The 24,146-nt window shown below is 43.2% G+C and overlaps 1 protein-coding gene across 1 annotated transcript in view; it reads left to right on the top strand.

Moving 5' to 3' along the window:
* CNST (consortin, connexin sorting protein) overlaps positions 1 to 24,146 on the top strand; it is a 77,171-nt gene that overhangs the window by 34,796 nt on the left and 18,229 nt on the right. The window contains exons 3-6 of the mRNA XM_080936267.1: positions 11,568 to 11,734; positions 21,134 to 21,164; positions 22,816 to 22,902; positions 23,263 to 23,377. Coding sequence (XP_080792393.1) covers positions 11,568 to 11,734; positions 21,134 to 21,164; positions 22,816 to 22,902; positions 23,263 to 23,377 — 400 coding nt within the window. The remainder of the gene's footprint in view (positions 1 to 11,567; positions 11,735 to 21,133; positions 21,165 to 22,815; positions 22,903 to 23,262; positions 23,378 to 24,146) is intronic.

Raw genomic sequence — 24,146 nt, 5'->3', positions numbered from 1 at the left:
ACAAAACTATGAGCCCATAAGCAGTCATTCCCCATTCCTTCTGTCCTCAGCCCCCGGCAATCAATGGCTCATAAATCTTGTATGACTTAGCAGACAAGTTCAGATGAAGTGTCTAAAGATTGCCATAACAACATTTGGTGTTTTCTCAGCACCAGTCACCATGGCATCTAAGCATTAGACAAAACAGTGCAGGAGATCTCCTGAGTCAGAGGTAGAGAGCACTCTTCTAAACTGACCCTGCATCCCACGTTCAGCACCCTATCTGCTTTTACTCCCCACCCTTTCCCTGTACCCAGCTGGTCTAAGGCCAGAGGGCTGGGAGCTGGAGGAAGATAAAACCTGGAAGTGGATATGCAGCCTGGAGCTGGGCGGTTAGTAAGAAGAGCTGTGGCTGCTGCTGCTGCTACCTTTGTGATCTGAGATCAGGAGCTCAGTTCCTTCCGTGCCTTTGCTTATCACAAGGAAGCTGATACTGCATATCCTGCAGCATTGTTGTGAGGACAAGAGTCCTGTGCATCAAGTAGCCAAAAAACAAGTGTTTGAGTTCTTGTGTTCTTCTGAGTGACAGGTCTTAGGAAGGTCAAAACTAACAAATTAATCTGAGTGTGTTTTAGCTGCCTTAGCTCTCTTGTCCGTACTTCTCTTAAGTCGTGTGTGTGTGTGTGTGTGTGTGTGTGTGTGTGTGTGTGCATGCCTGTATGTGTGTACATATATGTGATACATATTTTTATTATATATTATATATAACACACTGTTTGGTGTACAGAGAATTGAGCTAGTATCTCCTCAAGTGTTTACTGTCATGCAGAAGTGCCCCACTAGCTTGTGACTGGTATCTAAAATAACACTGGGAATGCTGTAAAATATGAGCTCCCAATTGCATCTTACACGTCTGACTTTGACCTTAAGACAGACTTTTCTAACTGTCCTCCAAATTCATGTGGAGTCACACATAAATTCTGGGGATCCAAACTCTGGTCTTTATGTTTGTGTGAAAACCACTTTATCCATCAGCCTTGGCTCCAGCCCAAGCTATATTCATTAAAAAAAAATTCTCATGATCCCCTAGTAAATTTCCCCATCTTTAGAAGTTCAAAAAAGCACATAGTATCTAACATATAGTTCTATAGGTCAGGAGTCTGCCCTTGCTCTCTGGGCTAAAGTGAGGCTGTCAGTCAACGATGTTCTTTGTAGACTCTTAAAGGGGTTTCTAGACTCTAGACAGTTGCTCTGTCTTTCTAGCTTCTAGCCCAGTGTGTGGCTTCCGTCCTTCAACGTTGCAGCCAGCAAAGACTTGTAGCGTCCTCACAGATGCTACTTTGACGCTGCTGCCTTTCTCTTCTGTATGTAAGGGCCCTCATGGCCCCATTAGGCAATCCAGCATAACCTCCCTGTTCAAAGATAACTGATGAGCAACCTTAGAGCCATCTGCTGCCTCAGTTTCTCTTTGATACAAGGTAATGTATAGATTCATGGAGTTGGGACATAATCATTTTTTGGAGCCTTTATTCTGCCCACTCTGGAAATATTTTAACCAAGACACAATGGCTTTTCATAACAGGAAACGTCTGCACTTTATAAATACTGCTGTTACATTAATTTGTAGAACCACAGAGGGCCACTTAGTCAGCGGGTATCTACTCTTCAACTGCTGGTGAACCTGCTTTTCTGTTTCTCACGCTTAGGTGAGACAGCTAAGTAGCTAAGGGGCAGTCTAGCAAAGGAAGGAAGCCCTGACAGGGTTCAAACATGCAGTGTCCAGGGAGAGGTGTGAAAGCCCCCCTGAGGAATTGATGTGTAAGCTGAGATAGGACACCTGCAGGCCAAGAAAGGAGATGAGGATACAGATGAAATATGTCAGAGCAGCCCACAGCACAAGGAGAGAAGGCCTGGTGTTAGTCTCCGTATTTTCTTTGGCTGAGGACAGTGAAAGGGATGAGTGAAGGGCAAATAGCAGATAGTGTGCCAGAGATTTGGGAGACTGACAAGGCCCAGATCACAAATATGTTGTTACAATAACCGGTTTGGACCTTCCCAACAGGCTTGAACATGACAGTAACTATGGGAGGCACAGTGAGTAACAAACAAGCCAGGGCGGTAAAGAATAGACACAGGGAAAGGGGAAAGGGGCGTCAGCAGGGTCCACTGACAGAGACCTGAGATGTGCCCCTTTCTAGTTACTGGGTCATGATTTCAGGCGTGCTTCCAAAATACAGCGTCTGAAGCCGGTGGTGGTGACAGCACATGGGAGGCAGAGGCAGGTAGATCTCTAAGAATTTGAGGCCAGCCTGGTCTACAGAATGAGTTCCAGGACAGCCAGGACTACACAGAGAAACCTTCGCTCAAAAACCAGCATCTAAGGGAGTTGTCAGTGCAGCTTTTCAGATTCTGCCCCAAACTACTTTCAGTTCCGGAAAACAGATGGTTATCTAAGGAATGGGATCTCATACATAGTGAGAATGAAGAAATTTATACCTCCGAACTTACATATTTATGCAGTTATATGTAAAAATAGATGTACATAAACATATCAAGGTAAGCAGATATTTTAGGGGCTATACTTAAGAATATTTTGTTATTGGTTTTAGAAGATTCAGTTAATACCAGCCTAATGGATGGGTATGTCCATTTGGATTCTCAGATGTTTGCCTGCCTTTCGTTTTTGCTTGTGTGTACTATGTAATGTGTGTTTGCCCATGTGCATGTGTGATGGCAAGGATCGGGGTGAATTGGTTCTCTCCCCCCACTCTGAGGGAGGCTGTCAGGTTTGACTGCAAGTGCCTCTACCCACTGAGCTCTCACCAGCCTTGAGAATCCCAGACTATCCTGCCACTCAGCATGTAACCCAGATTTGTGGTAGTCCTGCTGGCTCGGCCTCCCAGCTGCTGGTGTGGATTGTAGGTGTGGACCCCCCTCTTCTCCATTAGCCAGTACTGTCAGTACTACCACTAACCGTCACTGGTCACTGTCGAGGTGTTCTCTAAAGGGTCCTCTTTTGTTTTCTTTTTTTCTACTCCAAACTATTACTGGATCATGAACCCCACAAAGAGTTAATGTCTTATCTTTGTTTAAGAAAATTGCTTCCCAGCATCACCCATAGGACAAAACTGCATTTGGTTGCTTTGTATACCTGACTCTATTGTTAAAAACAAACAAAACAAACAACAACAACAAAAACCTCACAAATGAACATCAGAAAGAGACACACAAAGCAAAGTGTATGGTATACAACAGAATAATATTTGGCAGTAAAAAAATAAAGTACTAAACTGAGCCGTAGTGGCACACACCTTTAATGCCAGCAACTGGGGAGGCAGAGGCAGGTAGATTTCAAGGCCAGCCTGGTCCACAAAGTGAGTTCCAGGACAGCCAGTGCTGCACAGAGAAACCCTGTCTCAATAATAATAATAATAATAATAATAATAATAATAATAATAATACTGATACAAGTCACAGGATGAATCTTGAAAGCATTAATTATGCTTAATGAAAGAAGCCACAAATACGGACTGTCCACAGTAAACAACACTCTTGATAGTAAAGCAATTGAATTTTGTACTTCAAGAGGTACATTGTAAGCCATGTAAATTGCATCTCAGCAAAACTTTTTGAGAAGAATATGGTGGTAGTTATATAAACTCTAGCTCCTGATAAAAGACAATTTGTACCACGTTTTATAGGAACCATATAAAGTGCTGTTTACATGTGTTTTTCTGCCTTTCTTTAGACGTAACTCCTGGCTTTCTACATCTTTCTTTTTCATCTGATTCTGTTCTTCCAAAAATAACCATTGTCAGGAGATTTTAGAGAATTATAGAAATAATAATAGAGAACAATAAAAGGGGAAATCCTTTTAAGGAAATTGTAAGTCTCTCCCTTTTTCTGCAAACAGTATTTGTAAGTTTCCTTGAACATGCGCCCGTGTCTTTGTTGAGAGAGAGAATTACTCATGACATACCCTGTTCAGTTCCCTAATCGAGTGCAGATACTACCTTGCGGAGGTCACAGGACTTTGTGGCTTGCTTCTCTCTCCACTTTTACATGAAGTCTGGGGATTGAACTCAGGTCTGCGGACTGGCACAGAAAGAGCCTTTACTTATGTCATTTCCTGTCTATATACTTCTTTGATCGGTAACTTAATTTTGAGTCTTGTTCAGAGAACCACAAACCGTTTTGTATTTGATAGCTGATGAATGTAGTGTTCCTGGAGCAGGTGACCTTGATAACCCAGTGGGACTTGGCCATTTTGATATGAGCCAGGTCTGGGTCAGAATTGAAAGCTCTATTAATTTCATACAAACTTTGGCAGTTGAGTTGTTTGTTGACAAAAAGTTTAAGAGTTTTTATTAATTTAAGGTTTAGGAATTTGAATAACTAATTGCATGCTTGGGCAAACCCCTTGCATATTTTTAGTTTTTAATAAGACCTCTTAGAATATAGAACAACTAATCAAACATCTAAGAGGGAAATTAGAGATTCCCATCACTGGTGCTAGTTGGCATGTTCTACATAATTTAGAGTCTAATTCCCGGAAATATTTATGTGTACCAAGAGTGCCATGAATACGAAATGATAATAGCCTGCAGCAAGCTCTAGAAAGGGACAGAACTGGAGAGATAGCAGGGAGCTCACTGGTGGCATGGGTGCTGCTGCCGGGGGAGAGGTGGGGGGTCACCTGCAGGTGTGGCTGCCGGGGTCACCTGCTAAGACGACGTCAGGGCTCCAGACGGAGAGACTGGCCCACCAGTGCTCTCAGTGACAAGCAAATCCCCTTTGAGTTTTCATTTTGTGAAGTGCTTTTCAAATCTACAGTGTAGCTGAAACACTGACTGATTTAATGAGCCCTGTATTTGAAAGGGAAAAAAAAAATCAATAAGATCTTTAAGTTCAAGACAAGTCTAGCTGGAGGAAATGGTACTTGGTACTAAGGTAGATACAGGTCGTGGCTCACTGTGATTTATGGGAGCTTTTACTTCTAGCCATCCTCTTTAAGTGCTCAGCTAAGCAAACAAGCTATAAAAAGGTTTGCAACTTTTGCAAGAGGGAACGCCCTCTGTGACATTTACCAGAGAATGAGAGGGTTCTCTTAGCGGTGTGGCATTCTTGTCCGGAGTCTGCCTTGACCGCAGTTAATAAGCAGAGAATTTAGCAGATGAGAGGCGTGGTCTTCACAGTCCAAGTGTTAACAGTCATTTTAAACTGCCACCTAAAGCTGACCGGAGGCTCATGCCTGTAATCCCAGCACTTAGGAGGAGGCAGGAGATCACTCATGAGTTCAAGGCCAGCCTGGGTTGCACAGTGAGCCCCAGGCCAGCTGTGTCTGTGTGTTGAGAAGATCCAGTCTCAAAAACAATAACAAGAGATGCTACCTAAGATAGAACCTGGTGACTGTTCCTTGCCTGTGTGAATCACCTCTGTTGTTCTTTACCATTAATTACTTTATTACCATGTGTTAATAGCATGGCATGACCCCAGCCTAACCTCCTCACCATAGCCCTGCTGTGTCCTGCCCCCTCAGAAGGCAGAGGCTGTCCGTAGCCTAAGGACATGGGAGGAGACCCAGCCACAAGGAGCAAGTGATAATTACACCATAATTACATAATGCATCCCTTTGACCCCAGGTTAGGGCTGAAGGACTTTGTTTTTGTTTCAGGTTTATCTTACTTATATACTGGTCCTGGTGCTGTGACTTCTGTGGTGTGTTTAGGCAGTGATGATATTTAAATGGAGAGCACTCTGGCGTCAGTGAGAAGCGTGGGAGAAGGTCTAGGATAGGGACTGTATAGACCCCATGGTTGTGTTGCACCAGGTTGTCTGCAGGACTGTGGCCGAGATGGATACAGCATTCTAGGCTGCAGCAGTTTGAAGAAAAGTAAGTTATGCAGCAGCTCAGAGAATCGTAGCAAAATCAGAGCTGAACATATTTTTTTCATTTACTATTTTTATTACTGTAAAACATAAATTTGCCTTTAACCACTCACTTCCCAAAATGGTTCTGTTCATTCAGTGACTAATTAGATTCATAGCATGCATAGTCTTCGCTGGTGTCTATTTCCAAAACTCAAGCCATGCCAGAGCATGCATGTGTATTAACCGGTAATTCCCCTCGTCAGCCTGTCTCTTTCCTAGCCTTCCTCTGCTTTGCTTTCCTGTTTCCTGTAGGATTTTTTTTTTTTTAACTCTTTGCTTCCTTCCGTCTCAGCGTTTTTGAAACTGGTAACCTACTTTTTTTTTTTTGGTAGGCCTGGTGTTTAGTCTTCCTTAGGACCATTCTCCATCCTTTGATTTCTTTCCTTATGCAGGCCATTCCACGGTTTCTCTGTACACTTCAAGACTTCTGTTATTAGATACTGGACATGGTGAACCCTGTGCTGGCAGTGACTCTGGGAAGCAGAGGGGTGGGTGGCACTTCTTCACTGGATTAGCTTGGGTTCCTTTTCTGGGCTTTCCAGCTTGGCTCTGGGCTCTCTTCTAACAGGCTGTTTGTGGTTCTGCCTCAGTTTTTTCTTCCTGCTCACTGCAGATCATAGAAGTGAAAGCCCAGGGCTTTCTCTAAGTAAGAATTTGTCCTTATCAACAACTGTGACTGGCTTTGTAATTTGCTGATCACATGGGCACCCTCAAATGCCCTGCTTTCTTGAAGGTAACATTGCTCCTGGCTTTTCCTCTCCAGCTTCAAATGTCATTTTGTGACCTAATGAGTTGACTTTCTGATCACCTGACAATAATTTACATTAAGAGTCTGCCACTTTCCTGCTCTGGGGTGGGGGGTAGGGGGAGTTCCTACTTAGATGACACAGAGACAAACACCTGTGTTGGTCCTTCAGGTAACAGAGACAAATCAGATAAAGGGACATGGGAGAGTGAGGCAGCCTCTTCTGCCATTTTGCTTTGAAAACCTAACTCCAGGGCTCCATCACTACTACGCCCTCCTGGTCATTGCTGGCTTCCAGATCCTTCCGGTCTTATTTGTCTGGGATAATGTCTGAGACAATGTCTCACATTTCTGGTTTCTACCTTTAAACGATCCAGGCACACCATTCCTCCGCTTGGAACCCAACAGTCACATCTCATCTGAGCTCACAGATGGCAGTTACTAGAGGGGCATGCACACTGGGGTGCAGTCCTGGCATTTTGAGACAAAAGCTGTTAGGAGATATCCCTTGGCTCTGTCTGCAAAGTGCTTCTTGACAACCGCCGGGCTCTAAGCTAAATGGATCGGTTGTGTGCCAAGGACACAGAACAGGACCAATCTATCTCGGTCAAGATAAACTGCCTCATATTTGCCCCAAAGCTGTTACAAATTTTTAAATCAAATAAAATTGTTTTCAGTCTTTTGCTAAATTCAATGATAAAAGACAAATAAAACCTTAACAGACAAATGTGTTCTCTTTTTTAGAGCTTAATAAAGTTGACAGGTGTTAAGTTAAATTAGGGCTTATGAATTTGCCTGTCATCTGCAAAATGTATAAATAGCATCCCCACCTTGTTTGGTGGGTACTTTAACTGTAAATCACATGGTTTTGCAAAGGAAGGTAAATAGAGTTTCTTCTTTCTCTTTAACCATCTGGATTCATGAACAGTAACACAGAGCCTTCTTTATATTGAATGAGACTTTATAGTGAATGGAAAATTGCATGTGGTAGTTCATGTTTTGATTTTCTTGCTTAACTATAAATGTGTTTTTACCAGAGAACTTTTTATGTACCATAAAGAATTTTAGTGATAACTCATGACACATAATTAGCCTTCTTAAAGTGAAACATTGTTGCCAGATGTAACAATATCAAAATGACCATGAAATACACAAGGACAACCACAGAGCTTCTAAATTACACTGAGAATGTTCAAGTAGTTGTGATAAAGTCATTTAGTACAAAGAAAGGTGCTTGCTTGTTCACATCACGTTAGTCTGTAAGTCTATGTGTTTCTCTTCTTAATTGTTGCCCCACTAAAACAAGCCCATTCAGTGCGGAGAAGAAAGGAGAAGTGAAGCCATGGGAAAATGTGAAGGAAACGAGTGTCTGACTGAGACATCTGCTTTCCAACATGGAAAGCAATCGCGTGTTACTATACAGGGGACATGAACCCACTCGTGTTCGTGTTCACACTAACAGTGTTGGTGAACATTGAACTAAGTCTGTAACTGTCCTACCTGCTTCTTTTTAAGTGTTTTTACTTGTTAGGCTTTTGTTTTGTTTTGTGTTTTGCTCGGTTTTGTTTTGTTTTGTTTTTTGTTTTGTTTTTTTGGAGACAGGGTTTTTTCTGTGTAGCCCTGGCTGTTCTGGAACTTAATCTGTAGAGTATGCTGGCCTGGAATTCACAGATTCACCTTCCTCTGCCTCCTTAATTCTGGGATCAAAGGCGTGCACCACCATGCCAAGCTACTTTTAATTCTTATATTCTGCTTTTGGGGGGAAGGGTCTTTTACTTAGTCCAAGCTAGTTTTAACTTTCCTATGCAACAAAGGATCACCTGGATCTAAATCTCCTGCCTCCGTCTTAAAGTCTTAATGATCTTTTGCGTGACCATGAGGGTTGGGGGCATACCTTGTTTTCTCCATCTGTCTCCCCTGGCTTATTTAGGGGTAGTGACCTTAGAAAGTAGACGCTATGCTCCCCATGCTGCAGAGAAGCCAAAACAAAGCTAGAGAATCAGAGTTTAACTTGGCAGGAGGTAAGTGCTGGAATTAGGCTGCCTGGTATCCGGATTGTCCTTTCTCTGGTTCTTGGGCAAAAAAAAAAAAAAAAAAAAAAAAAAAAAAAATTCTTTCTCCTTTCTTCTTCCTCTTCCTCTTCTTCCTCCTCTTCTTCCTTCTTCTCTTCTTTCTCATTTTTTAAAATTTTAGCTGTGCAAGGAATGTGGTACCAGGCCTCATACCATTGAGCAACTCCCACTACCTCACATTTCTTTTTTTTAAAAAAATGCTGTTAATTTTGTATATTTGTGGAGGTCCAACATCTGTCAGGTGTCATTGATTACTTGTCCACCTTATTGTTTTATATTTCATTGACTGAGTTTCTGTCCTGGCTTGTTTTATGCCAACTTTTATGTGTTTATAGAAAGATAAAGAGAGGGGGATATGTTCTATGGAGGTGTGGTGAAGTGTGGGGAAAGGGGGTGCCTCTGTGGGGCTCATGTTGGGAATCCCTTTCCCTTGAGGGACCAGCCACATGATGGTATAGAATAGAATAGAGTTTATTCAGGGCATGGGGAGGGGAGTTAAGAGGGTAGTAGAGGCAGAGAGAGAGAGAGAGAGACAGAGAGAGACAGAGAGAGAGAGAGAGAGAGAGAGAGAGAGAGAGAGAGAGAGAGAGAAAGCACATGGTTGGATGGGAAGAGAAGAGACAAAATGGGAAGAGGGTAAGAGAGCAAGAGAGTATGGAGTGGGCAAGCAACCCCTTTTATAGTGTCAGGGATACCTGGCTGTTGCTATGTAGGTAACTGTGAGGTGGAGCTTAGACAGATGCTAACAAACTTGACCCAAGCTAGAGTCATCAGAAGTGGAAACCCCAATTGACAAAATGCCTTCATAAGATGGATGTGTAGGCAAGATTGTGGAGCATTCTCTAAATTAGTGATTGATTGATGGGGAAGGGCCAGCCTATTGTGGGTGGTGCCATTCCTGGGTTTGTGGTCCTGAGTTCTATAGGAAAGCAAGCTAAGCAAAACATGAAGAGCAAGCTAGTAAGCAGCATCCCTCCATGACTTCTACATCAACTCCTGCCTCTAGATTCCTGCCTGTTAGTTCTAGTCCTGATGTCCTTCCATGATGAACAGTGATGTGGAAGCATAAGTCAAATAAACCCTTACCTCCCCAAGTTGCTTTAGATTGTGGTGTTTTATCATAGCAATTGCAACCCTAAGGAGGACAGTCTCTCACTGAACCCAGAGCTCAGCGGTTGCCTACAGTAGTTAGCCAGCAAGCCTCAGGGTTTTCCCATATCTAGCTCTCCGGTGCTGTTGTTATTTGTGACAGATTATCTTGTAGCCCACTCTGGCTTCAAAGTCCATGTGTAGCTCAAGATGGCATAGAACCTCATCTTCCTGCTTCTGCTTGCCAACTGCTGAGGTCACAAATGTACACCACCAGGCCAGTACTTTGTGTATTACTGAATCATCAAAATCTCTGTGAGGATCTTGACTGTTTTAGCTGATCAGATCTGGGAAAGATTAGAGAACTCATTTCCATTTATGGTGAGCAACATTCTACTCTAAGTCACTCTGAAAGATAATGATGTAACTGGACCCTGGCTCCTCCTGTTCAGAGCTCTTTGACTTATGGACTCTGCCTCACTAGAGAACATTTGTTACAAGATGTAAGATATAGGTGTGGGTGACACATCCCTGCAGCTCATGATATGTGTGTGTGTTAGAGTGGAGCATAAACAGGTAGGAGTGGATGAGAACTCTTCCGGTTTTTAAAATGTGCAACAGCTCAGAAAGGTATGGAGTCTTTCCCTAGAGATGTACAGAGTGTGCTAGTCCACCAGAGCATTGGGTTTATTTGATAGACAGAGAAAGGCAGGGTTTGGGGTACATTGTCAAAGGAAGGAAAGGGCTACTTGTCTTCTACTACTAGGAAAGATCCTTTCTGAGACAGACCAGCTGAATGATGGTAGCCCCAGCGATCAGTAGCTCACTTGATCTGAACATGAACATCAGAATCAATACTGAGGTTCTGGTGAAGGATGAGGTTAGCTAGCATTGATAACAGTTAAAGTGGGAATCGTGGGTGCTTCTCACAGGCCCTGGCTAGACTCAGCAATTAGCGGTGACGGCTCAGAAGTTTGCAGGGCTTTCTCTCCAGAGAAATCACCTCACTGGGGTTAGTGTTGCTAACTGAGTCCCCATGGTCTCCTGGGACCTACAAGTAGCTCTAATGTTGAGGAGGTTCCGTTTGTTTAGCTGTCTCACAGGGTGACAGGTTTACCTTTCTGTTCAGGGCTTTCTCATTTGAGGTAAACCAGAACCTCAGGGTATAGTGTACCTTTCTACTACTAGGAGAATCAAGTTTTTGATCAGGCAGTAAGTTACATGTATTTCTTTATCTTTTTATGATATGCCTTGTGTGTTCCTGTGTGTCTCTGTGTGTGTCTGTGTGCCTGACAACAGTAGATGTCAGTCCTCAAGCAGCAGCCACTTTTGTTTTTCCTCAGACATAGTCTCTTCCCAGGCTGTACCTCACCGAGGGCTAGGCTGGCTGGCCAGCAAGCCTCAGGAGTCCACCCGTTCCTGTCCCTCTTGCAGTGGGATTAACAGAGTGTGCTACCATGCCCAGCTTTAAAAAAAAAAAAAAAAAAAAAAAAAAAAACAGGACTTCTGGGTATTGTCTTGGGCTTTCATGATTGGGAAGTGAACCCTTGATTCCTCAGCCCCTTCTTACTGGTCCTCAGTGAGAGTTCTGTAGAAATGGTTACCTCAGTGCTCCTAGCAACAGCAAAGCATCAACCACCGAAGGACAGCAACTTTCGGGCTCTGGGTTACTTTTACTTGAGTGCTAGTTTAAAAGCATTCCTCCATGACGAGGTCTAGCCTAATGTGGTCGTTCCTCTCACTTTCTATAGGTGACGCTGTACCTGTAATGCAGTCACAGGCTGCTGGGGACGGGGAGGCTGCCGGAGTGAATGCGAATGACCCACCCAAAGCACCAGCGCTGCAGCCACTCTTCTCACTGATCCGCGGAGAGGTGGAGCAGATGGATTCTAGGGCACTTCCCCTCTTCCTCCACCAGGTATGACATCACACCCCTCATCCCACCAACTGTTGACCCTAAGTGCATGGCTGGTAGGAAATTTGATGGATAATGGTGGTGGACACACTGTGTGGCCTTAGATGATTTGTAATTTGGTCAGGTAGCTAACACCTTTTACTCAGTGATTCAGCTGAGTACAAAGAGAAGTCAATATGGCAAGAGCTTAGGAAGCTCTAACTGGATGCCAAGAGGCCTACTAGCCGCTGAAGGAACAAAGACTCCCTAATGCCTGTCCTAAAGAGAGCCATGGTGAAAGGACAGAAGTGAGTATTCAGATACAAGCATGGGGTTTTGTACCGTCAGAGCAGACATGTCTAAGAGTTAGCTTTGCCCAGTCAGCAACAGAGAAGAGGAGGCAGCTCCTGAGCTGGGCTAGTCAGGATGAGTAGATGCTGGAGCCCTTAGAGCACTGGCTGCCCTCCCATAAGACCTTTGTTCAGTCCCCAACATCCACAGGGCAGCTCACGACAGTCTGAAACTCCAGTTCCAGGGAATCCGAGCTCCTTCCTCTGGCCCCTGAAGGCCTCAGACATGCAAGAGTTGTATACATGTAAATGCCCATACATATACAATTTCTAAATCCTTAAAAGTGCCCTATCACAGCAGAGTGACTAGGCTGTGAAAGGTGTGGCTGAGAAGGGACAGAGGTGAAATGAGGGCAAGAAACTCACAGCAGGGAGGCCTTGCATGCTTGGGTGGGATGTTGCTGCTGTTATCGATGTTTTGTGGTGCTGGGGATAACTGTTGGGTCTCACAGGCGATGCTGGGGCTATCCATTGGGTCTCACATGTGTTTAGCAAGCTCCCACTACTATGGTGAGTGATACCACAGATACCCAGAATACAACTTGGATTTTAGAAATTGAATTCTTCTGATGAGTAAGAGGTCGGTGTATTGGAAGGTGGAGAATGTGAAGGGGAGCCCTTCAGGACAGCAGTGGGAAGGCTTCTAACGTGTGGGATCCCCTGTGCAAATTTTAAATATTTGTGATTTGCACTATATTTGCAGTTAAAATGAAAATAATTGGTCCTAGAGAGAGCTTTTCTGTTTTGTTTTTTGAGATGGGGGTTTCATGTATCCTGTCTCTGTAGCTCAGGATGCCTTCAGTTTCTGATCCTCCTGCCTCCTCCCCCAATGATGTGATTATAGGCATGAGCCAGCATACCCAGTTTATGTGAGTCTAGGGATCAGGTCCAAGACTGAGCCTGTACTCTGCTAAACGAGCTACGCCTCTAGTCCTTATTTTTTTTTTAGATTTATTTATTTCATGTGTGTGAATACACTGTAGCTGTCCTTAGACACCTGAGAAAAATACATCAGATCTCATTACAGATGGTTGTGAGCCACCATGTGGTTGCTGGGAATTGAACTCAGGACCTCTGGAAGAGCAGTCAGTGCTCTTAACTGAACCATTTCTCCAGCCCCCTTAATTTTTTTAAATCTCATTTTTTTATTTCAACCTTTGGAGTTAAACAGTAGTAATTTTTTTTTAAGTATAATACCTTTTGTACTAAGGCACTAAGGTGTATAAATTTGCAAATTTATGTCACCTACTGTGTGACTCTTGAAGACTTGTGGCTTGCTGCTTGTCCTCTAAAACATTACTGACTTGCTGTCCTTACCCCCACACCAAGGCTTTCACCCTTTGCTGCATTCACACAGTGGGATGAGTTTACATCCTCCTCATTACCATCTGTCCACAGGGGAGGTTGCCCCTCTCTCCCATCGAGTTCCTCAACATCAGTACCAGAATTTCCTGTTGATGGATATTGCATTTAAATAGCATTGAACTAAAGCATAATTTTAAAAAGGTTTTGTTTTTAAGAGAGAGAGAGAGAGAGAGAGAGAGTGTACACCCTTAGAGAACAAAAAATGGTGTTGGAGCCCCCAAAGCTGGGGTTAAAGTCCTTTGTGAGCATTCTGTGTATGCTGGGACTTGAACCCAAGCACCGTTGTTGATGCGGGGTGGAGTCATATAGAGGAGCACAGCCTTGTTCCCCAGTGATAGAAGTACAAGGACTAGAGACACTTGAAGTGAGGCCTGAAGCTCTCGAAGTATATCACTGAGGGAGAAAGGATGCTGGGGAGGCAGCACAAAGAGAAAGCCAATTTGACAAAGTGACAGTTGTTGGCAAAGCAAGGGTAAAAGTGTTTGGCCATTGATTTTCGTATGACTTGAACTTCTGGGAAGTTCAATGAGATTTTGGGAAAGGGATATTTAAGCTAAAGATAGAAATTAACAAGACATGCAAATCTATCCTTAAGCCATGGTTGCCTTAGAATTACAAAGGCCTTTTTTTTTTTTTTCTATACCAGTTGATCCCAGGGCAGAAGCAAATCAGGAGGGGGAAAAGGTCCATTTTCGTCAGGAAGACAGTAAGAGTCTTGACTGGGCCTAATGATCATGTGTGGACTTCGCAGTAACACTTCGCCCCATTTCCCAGAAACACCAGTCCTAGCCCTCTGACCTGCCCAGGCACTTTGCAGAGCTTGTGGCTCTTGGCTTCTTTATCATTGTAAAGTTGGTAGAGGTCATTTAATGAACATAAACATGTACTGCAGTGAGTGATACACAGCAAAAGCCTTATGAATACTACACACTGTCAGTGAGCGCTGTCCTCGCTGTCCCTGGTTTTGAGGCTGCTTGGGAAGTCCACAGTGAGTAGCTGCAGAGGATGCTGAGCTTTTGCCTTTCACGTAAATCCACAAATTGTTAATGCTTATTCTCAGTGATCTGTACATGTACACACACTTTTTCCACTTAAAATTCTAAATTTCTTTTATTATGGTATGTATGTGTATGGTGGGATGTAAAGTGCATGCCACCACATACATATGGAGGTCAGAGGACAACCCTGGGAACAACCTCACCCCTACTAGGGTTCCAAGGAGCAAACTCAGGCTGTCAGCCTTGCTCAGCAAACACTTGGACCTGCAGAACCATCCCACTGGCCCTTCCTCTGGGGGAAACAAGTATGTGCCGCTTACTGAAATCCCATCCGAACCTCCTCACTGCACAGACCATCCCCCCCCCCCCCCCCCCCGCATTTACTCTTGTATGATTTCAACTTCTCCCCTTCTACCTGGCAGTCACTGTGGCTTGGCTAAAAATGGTAGATCACATCCCTTGACTGCTCAAGGCCTTCTAGTGGCATCTCTTCTCATTCCTAGGAAAAGCCAAAACCTTTACCATGGTCTGCAATGCTCTGTGTAATCTGTGTCTGTTGTCTGTCAATCCTGGATTCCCACCAGTCTTTCTCAGTGTTTTCCAGGAGCTCTGTCCCTCCAGATAAGCTAAGACTATTCCTTTGCTATGTAGGCTGGGCTGGCCTCAAACTCACAGAGATTTGCTTGTTCATGTGTACTGAGATTAAAGGGAGGTACAAGGACATCTAGTTTTGTTTTTATTAGTGAACATAACTATATTGAGAATATAGTTTCTGGGAAGAGCGTAAGCTGAACAGGTCCAGTCCCCAGCGTGGGGGAATTGGGTTGAGGTGGGCCCTAGCAACTCCAAGGAAAACAAAATTCTTTTCAGACAAAGAAAATAGTGTACTGTGTGGATTGGCTTATAACAAGGTGAACAAGATATTAACCCACCATCTTCGTATAGTAACATGGGATAGGTGACAGTGTGAGAGAATTGGATATATGTTTGTAAGGTTGGGACAGCCACCAGCAAAGAAATTAGCAATTCATCCTTTATTGAGGAATAGCACATACAAGCTGGGTGTGCACCACCAATACTTGGAAGGTGGCAAGGACAGCCGTCTCAAAAAAAAAAAAAAAAAAAAAGTTAAACAGCAAACATGTCTACAATATTGACAGACAGAACTTCAAAAATAAAATAAAGGTTAATTTTTTTTTAGTTGCTTGCTTCTACTGAAAAATAGAGAGGCTATGGTTTTTCTTATAGGCATGCCCTGAAAGCTCCCTGCTGCTCTAGAAAGCTCTGGGAAGACTACCCTTAATCAGTACAGGACAAACTTAGTTCTGAGTGTTCCCAAGGTCTGAACATGAGGAAAACGCTCCTCCCTCACACCTCACCCCTCCCAAGGAGGAAAAGCACTGGCCTCCCACATCCCTAGGTTATACTAGTGATAATCATCTCCTAGTGATAATGATCAGAAGGAAATAGAATTGCTCTAGGGACTTTCAGAGTGGAGATGTTGAGAGAGGTCCTGTTAAGTAAAAGAAATCTCTATCCCTACAGGGGATCTGGGCCTTCTGGAGAAATCCAGGCATCTTATCAAAGAGGGGCTGCCATGAGGTGACCAAGAGAAACTCAGAGTCTTTCCTGCCAACCCCTCAGACTGTGGAGGAAGCCAGTGATTTTCATTTGGTTGATTTCACTCCCTAAGTTTGACTATAGGAACCCTAAGGACTGCAGAGAGGGGAGGGAAGCATTGGATGGCTCCGTTTCAGCCCATCCCCATCTTCCAAGGGATTCATTCATTCATCTGATGGATACTAAGTACCCCCCCCCCAAAGCAGAGTTACAAAATGATTAACTGATGGGGGAGGGAGTTGTCATATGCGGAGACAGGAGCATCTCTGGCAGTTCAAGGTCAGCCTGGGCTGCATAGTGAGTTCTAGGCCAACCTGAGCTACATACAGCATGAGACAATGTCTCAAAGTTTAGCTCCAGCCCAGTGCATAGTGATACACCATAAGGAAGTTGCAGTAGAAGGCATATCTTTGTTCCTTGTAGATGTAGGTGGCTCTGACCATTTTTAAGATGAAAATAATGCAGTCAAGTCATTAACCTATAAAGCCCACGAGCCATCTGTTCTGCTGGGCTGCTTTTCAGGTTTAGATGGGGCAGTGAGGCTCTCCTCATTGTCCTGGATGTGGAGGAGTTTCTTACAGGGTAAACATTCTGCATTTCTGTTCTTGATGTTTCCCTTTTACCTAGAAGTGCATTTACTTTTCATGTGTGGGCTTTGTTACCCTCATGGGTCCAGAACTCACAGATGAGGCAATGCATGGCTGTAATCCCAACACTGGAGAGGCTGATCCAGGAGGATTGCTGCAAGGTTGAAGCCAGCCTGGTCTACATAGTGAGTTAAAGGTCGGGTTGGGGTATAGGGTAAAAGCCCTGATTCAAATAACAACTGCCACAGAAACATAAAGACTGACTAAAATTGACATTTCTGCAGCCCCACCCATCGGATTAGATAATAGGAATGAAACCCATGAACACTTAAGTGGGAACAGTTAGCAACTAACCGGGCACAGAACTGTGCACAGTGGGACATATATATAAAAGGCAAGGCGGTTTTAAAGGGGCAGGCATTTTATTTTCATGTCCAAGAGAAGAATTCAGCGCAGCACAGTTTAGTTTCCTCTCCATGTCTGTAGACAGAGGCTTCTAGCAGTTTATTAGGCATAAGCCATGGTACACTGGAACCAGCCTCTTCTAGCTCAGTATGATTATGCTGAGGGACACCCCAGATGTTGGTAGTTCCACCCCAGACATGACAGCAAGGGTCCCCAACGCCCAAGAACCAGCTCTGAAAGGTTTCCCAACATGCCTCTGGTAGCACCATTATGTGACTTTCTAAATTGGTGGGCATTAAATATGGTCGAGGATTGGCAGTTTCCTATAATTCATGTTATTATATCTGTAATATGGTAGAATGATTTGATAAAAGACAGACTCTTTAAAGCAACTTATTTCTTTCAAAAATTGCAAAGTAAACTAAATATAGAATCCAGCTCTATACTAAAAATTTACAGCAAGGTATTTAATCATTTTCATAACTTGTATAAAATTGTTTTTTGTTTTTAACTTAAATTGATACATAAGGTATCAGTATATAAGTTCAAATTTGTCTCTATACTGCTTCTTCTGGGAGATCTGGCCAACGTAGTTCCTTTTTTAACTGCTGGGTATAAGTTTAACAACTACTTTTTTGTTCTTTGTAAAGGCAGGTCCCTGGGAAGCAGATAGTGATCTACAAATGAAGTACCTAAACTAGACACCTAGAGGAATCAGGAGAAACTGTCCTGAGAGTGTAAGCTCTGCTGGGATGGCTCAGTTGGCAAAGGTGCTTGTCATCAAGCCTGCTGTCCTGAGCCTGTCCCTGGAACTCTCCGTGGAAGAGGAAACTGACAAGTTGTCCTCTCACTGCCACATGTCACAGACACACAGACACACACACACACACACACACACACACATCACATCACACTCATCTCCCCTCACACACACATACCCATACAAACATAAAATAATGAATAGAAAAGCAGTATAGTGTAATATAAAAAAATAGTTATGTGGAATATTTTAAGTATTACCAGTTATGCTAAACTTTATCAATAATTTAGCTTACTGGTCTAGTCATAAACACTATCTTATAAAGGCCCTAAAAAAATCTAAGTTTATTTTCCCAAATATAAAAATAAAATATATATGTAGACATCCAGAATATGAGAATCATCTGCTTTCTTAAAAATTCTGCTTCTCAACTAAAAGTTCAGTATAAACCGTGGTGAGAACGCCTACAAACCGGTTGGTTGTCCTGTGGCATCACAGGGCACATAGCACTGAGAGAGTCACCTCAGCATGCAGCATTCTGTTTCCTGGGGCCTTGAACTGTCAGGCCGGGGCTCTAGCACCAGCTCCCTCCCGGCCATACAGTTGTTGAACACAGCATGAATGGATATTTAAGCATTTGTGGCATTTCTCCAGTGTCAGCATCAGGGCCATCCCATTTCTCAAATCCGGGTTACTCCCCCACAGAAACACGGCAAAGGTTGCTGCTTATTAGGGGAAAGACCATTTCGAACTCTTACAGGAACACAAGTACTTAACGACAGCACCAAATGAAATTATGTAAAGAGGTTATTCAGTGGGGCAACGAAGAATTACTGCATTTCACTTTTCATCTGCTAGTATGTTAGCCACAGGACATACAGGGCATGAGGACTGGCCTTAACTCCACACAGCACTCCGAGGCAGAGGGAGGGCTTCAATATGCACAGCTTCCCTGCAGAGAACAGAGGTGACCTGTCCCTAGTGTTTCAAGGTCACTAGTAACCCAGGAAAGACTGACAAAGTTGTATATATGGAATTAAATAATCATTAAAGTATAAAATGATATTGTACTCACTTTTGAACATCCTTGCGTTTGGATGGCATACTGCTGGATTAATGAACTTCTGGTTAAGTACCACAGTGCATAGCCGATTGCAAGGCCAGGCGAGTGAGCGTAGGGAAGCAAGCAAGTGTGAGACTGAGGGTCAGAAATGCACTTTTCAGAAGTTCAGAGGCTTTTTAAATCAAAGAAATTCTTAATTAATTAACTAATTAATTTATTGTATCTGTCTGTGACCAGGCTTGTTCTGTCCTGGCTGGCCCTGAACTCCTGAGCTCAAGCTACTGTTTTGCCTTGTCCTCAGTAGCTGGGATTAAAGTGCTTGCCTGCATTTTTCTGAAACTGATGAGTAAGAAGCCTTTTCTGGAATCAGCTCCTGAGACTGGACTCTCTCTAGTTCTGTGGATTTGTGGCACTTCGCATGTTCAACTATTAAGGGTTCACTTACCCTGGGTCTGTCTCCCGTGTTGTTGTTGTTACACACACACTAGACAAGCCCACTGCATTGTTACTCAGACACACATACAAACATACACACACACACACACACACACACAACCAGCCCACTGCTACTGAGTTATGTACATGCCCAAGCTGTGTTTGTGGTTCTAGGGATTGGATTCAGAACCTGGAGTACGCTGGGCAAGCCCTGTATCAGCTAGCCTAGTCTTTTTAAAAATAGCAGTACAACACCAGGCCTATACTTAGCAACTCAGAAAGCAGAAGCAAATAGATCATCAGTTGAGTCATCCTTGGCTACATAGTGAATTCCAGGCAAGCCTGCGCTACAAGAGATCTTGCGCCAAAAATAAACAGGCACGGGGCTGGAAAAATGGCTGAGCAGTTAAGAGCTGTAATGCTCTTCCAGAGAACCTGAGTTCAGTTCCCAGCACCTACACCAGGTGGATCATGGCTGTCTGTAACTGCAGTTCCAAGGAATCTGACGCCCCTGGCTTCTGCAGGCACCTGCACTCACATGAACACACATACACAATCATGCCCATGATTAAAAACCAAATTGATATTTTAGGACCAGGACTGAAGTGATGGCTCAGATGGGACAGTGTCTGTTCTGCAAGCGTGAGAACTTGAATCTGGATCCCCAGCCTCCATGTGAGCAAGCAACAAAGCAGGTGTGGTAGTGACCAGGCAGATTTCCAGCATCTGTGCAAGCAAGCAAACAAACAAATAAGGCAGCAGTGCTGGTGACCAGGATCCCACACACATCCCCAGAGCTAAATGGCCACTCAGTGTAGCCAACCGGTGAGCTCCAGGTTCTATGGAACACCTTGAGTCAAAAAAGAAGGTGCACGGCCAGGCATGGTCACACCTTTTAATCCCAGCACTTAGGAAGCAGAGGCAGGTGGACCTCTGTTAGGTTGAGGCCAGCCTGGGCTACATAGTAAGACCCAGTCTCAAAAATAATACCGATAATAAAGGTAAAAAATTATAGACAACACCTCATTTCAAACTCTAGTGTATGCACATGCATGTACACACAAACACACTAAAAATAAATCAATAAACAAAAATATCAGAGAATAGTCATACCTTATGCTTCTGCTTACAACCCCACCATTTGAAAGGTAGGAGTAAAAGTTACGTCATTCTCAGCTGCATATGGCATTGAAGGCCACCCTGGGCTACAAGAGACATAGTCTCAAACATAAATACACACCAAAACCAGTGTCCCATGAGGTTTAGAGCTGGTAGTTTTTAAACTAGAAATGGAATAGTGTTAAGGTCTCATGTGATATGACATTCTGTTGTGTGTGTGTGTGTGTGTGTGTGTGTGTGTGTGTGTGTGTGTGTGTGTTTTCCATGGTGCTCATGTGGAAGTAAGAGAATAACTTAGCGAAAGGAGTTCTTCCTTCCACCATGTGGATCACATGATTGAACTCAAGTTGTCAGCTGAGGCAGCACATCTCGAATCTTTCCCTACTGAGCCATCTCCCTGACCCCAACTTTTAATTAATAATAATAATCTTTTAGCCTGTTGACCCCTACTATACAAAGGTAAGCCTATAGCCATCACCCCGTCCCTAAGCGTTCGTTCTTTTTAAACTTAAGGGACTAAGTGAAACTTGTTGGGACTTAAAAGAACATGGTGCTAGCTTCACTTGACTGAGACCTGAGGCTGTGTCCCCTCCTGCAGAGCTCTCCTGACCTCATGGATGTGGGGAATCGTTGTTAGTCGCCTGTCAAAGCCTTGCAAGATCTTGCTGTCCCCAAGTTTGTCCTTTTGCTCAAACACTCCTTTCTTCTTCTGCCTTGACAGGTAGCTGAGACCTATTTCCAAGAAGAAGACTGTATCCTTTCTTAATCACAGACAGAAATTCATGGACTGCTTAGAAGAACCATCTTTTTTTTTTTTTTAAATTGAGGTCCGTGCATCAAGATATGCAGACCAAATGGTTTCAGCAGGTTTTGGCAGTTGAATGTGCCCCTTGTAACCACCACAAAGAGTTAAGTGTAAGAAACAGGTCACTCCAGAAAACCCCCTGGAGCCATCTAAATATGGCTTTTCATAAAGAAGCCCTAAGTTCACCAACATTAAATATTTATGTTCAAGAGGATGGGGAAAACACATGCTGCTGGGAAGGAAAACTTGAAAAATCTGTTAGGTTCTCTTGCTCTTAAGCCATCACAATCACTCACAGAGTGGAGTATGCTAGCCGGCAGCAGACAGAACCCCTCTGGCTGCACACTGTGAGCATGCTCCTGAGCCGCGCATGGCAGGGCCATGTGCAGAGAGAGACGTCATTAGGTGGTTTTGTTGTTTGGAGAATATCATGTTAAAATCCAACTGCATCATTAGGTAATTTAAATTTATGTCTTAATGGTTCCTCACTTATAGAAATGTTTTATGACGCACAGGTGTATGTTGCTGCAAAGGAAAGATTAGGTCTTCACTAGTAACCAACAAAATAATGTTTTCTAGTAGGAAGCATTCAGTCCTGGGCAGAGAGAGCAGAGGACTTGTGCTGCCTCTTCTGGGCCCACCTTATAGTCCCAAGGATTGTTTAGGTGATAAAGGAAAGAGAGGACTGAGCCTCTTAGTGCTTGTGGGAAGAACACAAGCTAAACTTTCCCGTCCTCTCTTTTTTCTGGGTCAGCATTTAGAACATTGCCCAAAGGAAGCTGGGCAGTTGGACAATATTTCATGACCTCCTAAGATGTTTGTGTGGTACAGATGGAAAGTCAAAAGGTCCTAGAAAGATCAACAACGACAAGCTGGAACTAGGTGATAATTAGGAAAGTCACTGTGGTGAATTAATTTTTTATATCAAAGACCCATGTCATGTCATGTTTCCATTATTTAGCATGTGATAACTTTGACTCACAGGAGAAAAGTATCCAATTAAAAGTAAGTAAAAGGACACAGAACCAGAGAGAAACACTTGCCAGAAAATCATCTAAGGAGAGAAATTAAAAAAAACACACAGACTCCAAGATTTCCTGTAGGCCCTCTTTCCAATCAGATGGCTTAATGTTTGCTAGAAGTGCAGTCCTTAAGTAAAACCTTTCATTTCTGTATGCAGACAGTGTGAAACCCAAGCCCCTCTGCGTCGTTGTTACATGTATACATATGATAAGATGTGCTTAAAGATTTGTTTATTTATTATATATGAGTGAACTGTAGCTGTCAGACACACCAGAAGAGGGCATCAAGCTCATTACAGATGGTTGTGAGCCACCATGTGGTTGCTGGGAATTGAACTCAAGACCTCTGGAAGAGCAGTCGGTGCTCTTAACCGCTGAGCTATCTCTCCAGCCCAATATGCTTACTTTTAAACAAGGAAACCTCAAGTCAGATGTGCTTAAATGTAAAAGTATTTAGAGTCGTTCCATCATTTTGGTCAGGTCCACATTTCTTGTCTTGTGCAGGACATTCCTTGGCAAATCTGGGGTTTAGTGGAGAGAGTCTTCATTTCTATTTTCCTCAGATTTTCTATTCAGATGAGAAAGCAATGAAATTCATTCAGCTTGAACGACTGTATCATGAGCAATTGCTTGCAAACCTTTCTGCCATTCAGGAACAGTGGGGTAAGTACAGACTGACCTGGAACTTGGAATTAGTGGTAATGTAACAAATTGCTACTGAGAAAGTTAGGGGATTGACCTGATTTTGCTTGTTAGAATACAAGTTACTGTTGCAAAGCACAGACTGGGGGTGTAGCCTAGTGTCAGCCTGCCTCCTAAGGGCAAGGCCCTGAGTTCCCCCAACACCTGGAGAGAGAAGGAAGGACGGGGAAGGCGAATGGTCTGTATCCTGCTCTTCATAGCTCTGTGCACTAATTGTGTTACCTTTTGGGTTGCTCAGGAAGCTAGCTGCATATTAATTATTACAGTGGAGCCTAAATACCTTTCGTAAAAGCCAGTGACTAACAAATATTTTAAATTTAGAAACAAAATGGAAAGCTGTCCAGCCTCCTACAGTGACGCCTCTGAGGAATTCAGAGAAGGGATTTAATGGGGAAGATTTTGAACAGCTTGCTAAAATTTGCACAACTCATCAAGAGTAAGTATGTTATAATTTATTTAAAGTAAGTTGGAGTGGATCGAAGATATATAGTACATTGAATTGTATGGTCAATTTCTTTGTTTTCTTGACATTTGCAACTTAAGAAATTAAACTGAGCATAATTAAAAAACAATGTTTTAACCTCATCTGGTTTCCATAGGCTTAGAGTATCCTTCTAACTAGAAACATTGATAATTTTGATACTTTCTGATTAAAGGATCCAAGAAGTCAAATGATTTAAATTGCACGTTATGACATTTTCTTGTTTTTTTATCATTATTATTTTAGTTTTATTAAATGTAGAGATATCTATATATTTATTTTGATATTTTGGCTGTTTTCCAGTGTTTGTATGTCATAAGAAAAGTTGTAACCTTTTAAAGAACGGTCTAAACGGCACAGTATGTAGTATTTAACCTAAATGAAGGAAAAGTTCATTCACCAGGTACTTTTTAGTTGCTTGATCTGTGTCAAGGAGCTAGATTTTTAAGACTAAGTTATCCTAATAGTTAAGCTTTGTTATTTTTTGTTCTGCGTATCTTTGTCCGACTTCCTCCTAGGAAGGCTCAGGGCTCTGAAGGGGAAGGAGTGTGATAGTGTTTACACAGTGCCCATTTCGGAGCTTAGCCCCAGTCCACAGAACAAAAGATAAAGGACTTTCTGTTCTACTGGCAACTTTGTCACCTTCTCTTCAGAGAAATGGGCAGTAAAGTAAAGCTCTGCAGATCGATAATGAAACACTCCCAAGCAATGGCTGCTTAGTTCC

The sequence above is a fragment of the Micromys minutus genome (assembly GCF_963924665.1).
Source record: "Micromys minutus genome assembly, chromosome: 1".
Lineage (NCBI taxonomy): Eukaryota > Metazoa > Chordata > Mammalia > Rodentia > Muridae > Micromys > Micromys minutus.
The sequence above is the reverse complement of the archived record's forward strand: the minus strand, read 5'-3'. Positions and strand labels throughout refer to the sequence as shown.